This window comes from Mastomys coucha, unplaced genomic scaffold, assembly GCF_008632895.1.
Source record: "Mastomys coucha isolate ucsf_1 unplaced genomic scaffold, UCSF_Mcou_1 pScaffold4, whole genome shotgun sequence".
NCBI lineage: Eukaryota > Metazoa > Chordata > Mammalia > Rodentia > Muridae > Mastomys > Mastomys coucha.
In genome coordinates this window covers 42,400,128-42,407,746 of record NW_022196910.1, presented here as the reverse complement: position 1 = coordinate 42,407,746, position 7,619 = coordinate 42,400,128, and the positions used below count along the sequence as shown (strand labels likewise).

General features: G+C 44.0%; 1 protein-coding gene across 3 annotated transcripts in view; it reads left to right on the top strand.

The window, feature by feature from the left end:
• The window catches only part of Tmem19 (transmembrane protein 19), a 21,701-nt gene extending 15,340 nt beyond the window's left edge, over window positions 1–6,361 (top strand). For 2 of the 3 annotated variants that reach the window (XM_031349853.1, XM_031349852.1), the window contains exons 4-7: window positions 728–865; window positions 1,206–1,460; window positions 3,903–4,112; window positions 6,107–6,270. In XM_031349853.1, the coding sequence (XP_031205713.1) occupies window positions 728–865; window positions 1,206–1,460; window positions 3,903–4,112; window positions 6,107–6,270 (767 nt within the window). Of the gene's footprint in view, window positions 1–727; window positions 866–1,205; window positions 1,461–3,902; window positions 4,113–6,106 lie in introns of all 3 variants that reach the window. The other variant, XM_031349854.1, reaches the window with a different exon arrangement.
• Window positions 6,362–7,619: the final 1,258 nt, after the last annotated feature.

Genomic DNA, 7,619 nt, shown 5'->3' with positions numbered 1-7,619 from the left:
CCCCACCCCCCCGCTCCTACCTGCTTGCTCATACAGCCCACAGTAGCTTCCCTAAGTGTGACATTCCTTCGGCTTAATTTAGAAATTGATTTCAGGAGCATCTTTCCACAGTACTCTGATAATACATCTGTCCCTTGTTTTCATTAACTCTTTCTGCACTGTGTGTAAGCTCCCTGTATCCAATGGAGGTGCAGGTTTTACATGCTTCCTTGAAATGGGTCACCCTCTGAAAAGTGAAGGGCTGCCCCAAACCAGAGAAAAGTATAAAAATCTGAAAATCACAGTCATAAAAGTTGAGAGGCTTGAAAAGCTTATCTTCTTGTGGATTTTCATTTTAAAAGAAAATCCTAAGAAATGGGGGGGGGGGAATGCAAAAGGAGATATAAACCTATAAAGCTATAATCTCTTCTCCCCAGAAAGAGCTACTGACATACGATGAAAAACAGCAAGCCTGCAGATTAGCCTTCTCTTCTGACAGCATGTAGGATGCCTGTGACCTAATAATTCACTCATTCTCTCCTCAAGTTGAGTATAAAAAGTTTGCCTAAAATGATCTTATGTCAGTATTTGAAAGGAGATGGAACTATGTTTGAAAATTATCAGTTAAAATGGCCTTCAGTTTCCTGCTCAGGGGCACCTGGGCTGGAACGGTGAGTTTGGGTTAGAAATGTCCGTCAGATGGTAATGCTGGACCAAGTCTAAGTCTGTGTGTGTTTGTCTCTTCCAGGGCTGGTGGTCGGGTTCATCTTAACCATTGCAAATTTCAGCTTTTTTACCTCTTTGCTGATGTTTTTCCTTTCATCTTCAAAACTCACGAAATGGAGAGGAGCAATAAAGAAGCGTCTAGACTCGGAGTATAAGGAAGGTAAAATTGATTACCTCTGACGTCACTCAAAACCAAGGAACTGCTTTATCCTAACCCAGCTTTGAATTTCATTTAAGAATTACTTTTGAGAAAAAAAAAAGAATTACTTTGGGAGCCTAATTCAATTCATTATTACTTTTACCCCAATAACAAATAATTGCAGAATTCTAGTGCAAGTCTATTGTTAACTCTTCTGGTTTTACTAATAACAGTATATAATGTGGACAAAGATGCCGTGCTACTTTTTTTAAGCTACTGTTCTTTTGTGAAACTTAAAAATATATGTTCCTATAACTGAATGGTTTTTCTTTCTATTTTCCATCTTCTTACCTGTGTCCAGGAGGACAGAGGAATTGGATCCAGGTGTTCTGTAATGGAGCCGTGCCCACAGAGCTGGCCCTGCTCTACATGATAGAAAACGGCCCCGGGGAAATGCCCATAGATTTTTCCAAGCAGCACACTGCTTCCTGGATGTGTTTATCTCTCTTGGCTGCACTAGCCTGCTCCGCTGGAGATACCTGGGCTTCTGAAGTTGGCCCAGTTCTGAGCAAAAGCTCACCTCGACTAATAACAACCTGGGAGAAAGTTCCAGTTGGTGAGTGTGTGTGTGTGTGTGTGTGTGTGTGTGTGTGTGTGTGTGTGTTGCATTTATATATATTTGTAAACCAAAGGTCAGCCTCTGGGTATCATGTCTTAGGAAGCCATCCACTCTGTTTTTTGAGACAGTGTCTCTTGTTGGCCTAGAGCCCACCAAGTAGGTTTACTGGCTGGACAACAAGCCAAAGGGACAAGCCTGTCTCACCAGTATTGGGATTAAAAGCACATGTTATCATACCAGGTTTTTACCTGGGTTCTGGGAATTGACCCAGGTCCTATGCCTGCATGGCCATTGCCTTCCTGATAGGGCTATTTCTCCAGCCCGAGCTGATGAGTATTGATTTGAGTTTGCTAATTACAAACTAGAAACAAAAACTCTTGAGTTAATGTTTTCCTCAAGAGCCTTGTGAAGTTTGAATTTGGTCTTCTAACTCATAAAATTGCTATAGACTATTAAATTGGTGTTAATAAATAGTATCTATAGAGACTATTAATGAGACTTAGATACATAATGAAGGACATAATGCATTGTGTCCTGGCTGGTTTTCTGTGTCAACTTGACATAAGCTAGAGACATCAGAGAAGAAGGAGCCTCAGTTGAGGAAATGCCTCCATGAGATCCAGCTGTAAGGCATTTTCTCAATTAATGGTCAATGAGGGAGGGCCCATTCTACTGTGAGTGGGGCCATCTCTGGATTGGTAGCCCTAGGCTCTATAAGAAAGCAAACTGAGGAAGCCATGGGAAGCAAGCCAGTAAGCAGAACCCCTCCATGGCCTCTGGATCAGCTTCTACCTCCAAGTTCCATCCCTGATTGAATTCCTGTCCTGACTTCCTCCCATGAAGGGAGTACTATGATCTGGAAGTGTAAGTTGAATAACCCCTTCCCTCCCCATCTTTCTTTTTGGTAATGGTGTTTTTCAGCAATTGAAACCCTAACTAAGGACACATTGTATTAGTAAACTTTCCCTCCGGACACAAGGTTTCCCTGAGTAACCTGGTAGACCAGGCTTGGCCTTGCCACCAGAGATCCACCTGCCTTTACCTCCCGAGCACTGGCATTCAAGGTGTGTGCCACCATGCCCAGTGTAGTGACTATTATGTTGAAATTATGTAGATAGAAGGCTGTTAACAGGTTATATGAAATAGAATTATCTTTTAATTTTACTCCTATGATACCAGGGATCAAAATCCTGTACATGTTAGTATCTTAGTTTCACTTCCTGTTGCTATGAAAAAAAATCTCTCACAAAAGAAACATAGAAGAGAAAGGGTTTGTTTGGCTTATAGTCCCTTGTTATAGTCCATCAGTACAGGGAAGATAGGGCAGCAGAGCAGCTGGTCCTGTCACGTCATAGTCTAGAACAGAGAGCCAGAGAGTAACACATGCCTTTGCTGTTCAGCTGGCTTTCCCTGTTCTTCAACGGTGAAGGGCTTCCTGCCTCAGTTACTGCAACAGAGATAAGATAATCCCAACAGCCATGCCATGGGCCAGGCTGATCTACATACTGTTTCATCCAGGCACTTCCCATGCGACTCTAAATATTGTTAATTTGATAATTAAAGTTAGCCATCCCTCCCACCAAGTGCTACCTAGCCCGCAGCCTAGCCCTTCCTAACAGTTTCAGCGTGATCTCACTGGGCATTGTCTGGTAAATTAGTTGGTCTCACAGAAGTTCAGGGCAGAATGGTGGTTACCTGAGGCTAAGAAGAGGAAGGGTTGACAGTGGGGACTCTGGGAGTGTCATCTGGAGTAGGGTGACTACATGGGATAATGTATAGGGTTTGTTTTTTTTATGATTTATTTAATTATTTTATGTATATGAGTACACTGTCGCTGTCTTCAGACACACCAGATGAGGGCATCAGATCCTTTTACAGATGGTTGTGAGCCACCATGTGGTTGCTGGGGATTGAACTCAGAACCTCTGCAAGAACAGTCAGTGCTCTTAACCACAGAGCCATTTCTCCAGCCCTAATGTATAGTTTTTAACAGCTAGAAAATGGGCTTTCACCATGAAGAATGATGAGACTTTGAGGAGAAAAGTGTGGGCTCCATGATCTGAATATTAAGCAGTGTATGCATATATTCAAGTACCAGTGTCCCATGTGGGAAACTTTCATTAATCAGGTTTTCCATCCTTATTTCTTAGCAGCAGGGGGTTGGGAGTATGTAGTGTGTGGACTGGAAGGTGAGGGGTCTAGGGGTTGAACCCAGGATCTCATGAATGCTTGACACAATCTATATCCCCAGCCCAGCCTATGTGTTAGTTGGTTTTTGTTTGTTTGCTTGTTTATTTTTTTATAAAGAGTGCTCTTTAAGTGTATCTTAACCAAGCTTGTCCCAGTGTGTCTTCTGTCTTGTTCTGTTTGCTTTCCTCGGTGTCCCTCACTTGCTCCGTGACCACTAACCAGATGAATTGACATGCCTTTCTCCTTCAGGAACCAACGGAGGAGTCACAGCAGTGGGACTTGCCTCCAGTCTCCTCGGTGGCACCTTTGTGGGCCTGGCGTACTTCCTTACACAGCTGGTGTTTGTGAACGACTTAGACATTTCTGCTCCGCAGTGGCCCATTATTGCATTCGGAGGTCTGGCTGGGTTATTCGGATCACTTGTGGACTCATTCTTAGGGGCGACAATGCAGTTCTCTGGTAAGGCAGTGTCTTACTGTAACTTCTGTTTTCTTTTCAGAAATGGGAAAGAAATCTGAAAAATGTTTTTAAATGTACTGATGAAACCAACCCCAAAGGCTGGAAGTGACAGGAAATCACTGCTGTAATTTTGATTTTCTTACTCTTTGGTGGTAAACCAATTTAGAGGGATTTATAAGTCTTTTTTTTTTTTTAAGATTTATTTATTATTATACATAAGTACAATGTAGCTGATTTCAAATGCACCAGAAGAGGGCATCAGATCTCATTACAGATGGTTGTGAGCCACTATGTGGTTGCTGGGATTTGAACTCAGGACCTTCAGAAAAGCAGTCAGTGCTCTTACTCACTGAGCCATCTCACCAGCCCTGATTTCTAAGTCTTAAGAAGGATTCATAGTGCAAGAAACAGGCTTTGATTTTGAGCTGTCACCTAATCCTAGGAGAGCAGGAACCTTGGATCAGATCATTGAGTGGTTCAACTTCCGTTGGTTTGCCAAGTGCGTTTGATAATTGTTATACTAGTCTGACCACATGAGTAGCCTGCTTCCCCTCAGTGATTATCCCTACCAGGACTTTCTGTCCTCACCCTAAGTTCTTGCTATGTTACCCTGGCTGTCCTTGAACTCCTGGGCTCAAGCTTTCTTCCTGCCTCGGCTTTCTTAGGCTGAGGCACTCAGGTGCACAGCCCTTAGCTGTCACCAGTACATTTTTACTTACGACTCATGGGGACTGGAGAGTTATCTCAGCAGTTAGGAATGTTTGCTGCTCTGTCTGCCGTAAGGACCAAAGTCCTCAGCCCAACACCCACACCAAGCTGTCCAGCTGCAAGGGATCTCACTTTTTCTTGTTGCTTCCACGTGCAACCCCACATGTGTGCTCATACAGACAGGCCTGTGCATGCACACAGCCTTAAAAAGAAGAAAGAAAAGAAAAAAATGGTGTGTGTGTGTGCGCACGTGTGTGTGTGTGTGTGTGTGTGTGTGTGTGTGCGCGCGCGTGTGTGTGTATATGTGTGTGTGTGTATGTGTGTGTGTGTGGGTGTGGGTGTGTATGTGTGTGTGTGTATGTGTGTATGTGTGTATGTGTGTGTGTATGTGTGTAGGTTTTAATGTGCCCATGTTTTATTCTGTCCTGTTCCAGGGGTAAGTAGTTTATCATGGGTAAAACTAATGTGAAGCCCTTAACAGATACAGGGTCCATTCATGGCTTACTGTTGGCTTCCAAGCCAGCACATATCCTCCTGTGGGCAAAGAGCCCAGCAGCATCTGGAGGCCTCTTTTTAGACTTTTTGTGCCCTGTTCACAAGAGAGCAGCTCTCAGGCTCTCAACACTGAACACTGAGCCTTCTATTTCAGCAGACACATAAAAGGAGTCTTTTTTTTTAAGATTTATTTATTTTATGTATGTGAGTGAGTACACTGTAGCTGTACAAATGGTTGTGAGCCTTCATGTGGTTGTTGGGGATTGAATTTTTAGGACCTCTGCTCACTCTGGCCAACCCCACTCACTCAGTCCCTGCTTGCTCTGGTCCATGTGGTTGCTGGGATTTGAACTCAGAACCTTCAGAAGAGCAGTCAGCACTCTTAACCACTGAGCCATCTTGCCAGCCCCATAAAAGGAGTCTTAACAGCCTCCTTTGTAGCAACACCATACTGGACCCTGACGTCCAGTTCTGAGGCCAGATGTGATCCCGGCTGTCAGACCTCACGTGTTTGTCTCATAGAGGAGCCTCTGAGAAGCCAAGCCTTCCATTTCTAAAGGAACTCCAGGGATATGAGAGGCTACCACTGAGGTATGATAATGTCCCACCTATGCAGCAAGAGGGGGGGTCTTTTAAAATGAAAAATTTTAAATATAACACCATATCAATTATCCCCCCAAGTGTTCTTCCAAGGCGCTAAGAATCTTGCAGAGATTTTCTCCTGGAAGAAAGTGCATTCTTCCTAACAGTTACGCGCATCTTGTACATCATGTGCTGCTTCTCTGTTTCAGGTCTGGACGAGAGCACCGGCCTGGTGGTCAGCAGCCCAACCCAGGAGACCAGGCACATTGCAGGGAAGCCCATTCTGGATAACAACGCCGTGAATCTGTTCTCCTCCGTTTTGGTGGCCCTCTTGCTCCCAACAGCTGCTTCAGGGTTTTGGCCCAGAGAGTGAACTTTCTTTCCTTCCCTACCAGTTCATACTGGTAAGACCAGCCAAAACTTGCAATGTGAAGGTTTTTTCAGTGAATAATAAATTCAGGGGCCTTGGGAATGCCGGCTCCTCCCATGTTCCGCTGTGGCAGCCTGCCACGGGCTCCTCCCATGTTCTGCTGTGGCAGCCTGCCACGGGCTCCTTTCAGCTCCCTTAGCAGCTGATGTCTTTCTGGTGGAAGGACAGAATTACCTTCTTAGTCACAATTGTAAAAAGTGCAGGCATTGCTTTTCCACGATTTTCACCCTTTCTCCCAGTTAATAATGTCATTGTTTGGGTATATTTCTTTTTCATCACATTAGAAAGTATGGAAAAAATTGGACAGTGGTGGTGCACACCTTTAATCCCAGTTCTTGGGAGGCAGAGGCAGGCAGATTTCTGAGTTCAAGGCCCCCCTGGTCTACAGAGTGAGTTCTAGGACAGCCAGGGCTACACAGAGAAATCCTGTCTCAAAAAACCAAAAAAAAAAAAAAAAAAGGTATGGAAAAAAATTTTTTTAGATTTATTTTATTTTATTTTTTTATGTGTATAAGTACACTTTAGCTGTACAGATGGCCATGAGCCATCATGTGTGTGGCTGCTGGGAATTGGACTCTGGACCTCTTCTGGCCCTGCTCGCTCCTCAGCCCGCTCACTCCAGCGTAATTCACTGTAGCTGTCTTCAAAAGCACCAGAAGGGGGCGTCCAATCTCATTACTGGTGGTTGTGAGCCACCATGTGGTTGCTGGGATCCGAACTGAGGACCTTCAGAAGAACAGTCAGTGCTCTTACCCACTGAGCCATCTCGCCAGCCTGGAAAAAATTATTTTTACCAAAAGAAATCATATAAGTGCACCTTTAGGATGAAGGCGTAGCTCAGTGATGCACAATACCCTGGTTTAGATGCCCAGCACTGAAAGAAAATCACCTAATGCATTTATATCTTTGAAATACACATAAGAATCTGGATTCCATACTGCCATGTGGAAGTTAATGAGTCACTGGAAAAATAGTGTAAATATTTTTTTAATTTATTTTCATCACCTTTGACCTGGAAGTGCTGTGATTTCCCATCCTGGCCTTCTCGGTCCTGCCTGCCTTTCCTTTGTAGCCTCAGCCTAAGTGAATTCCACTTGTGAGTGCTCTTCACCGTCTTACCATGTACAAAAGAGGTTTTGAAGGAGAGGGTTATTTTATTAAACGTATCCTAAAATGTCCCTTATCTGACTGCCATACCTTTCCTCTCCACCCCATTTCCATCCTTGACAAAGTCAGGGAAGAACTCCCAAATAGACCGTCACCAAAGTGATACTGGTCATGGTGGTGTCTGC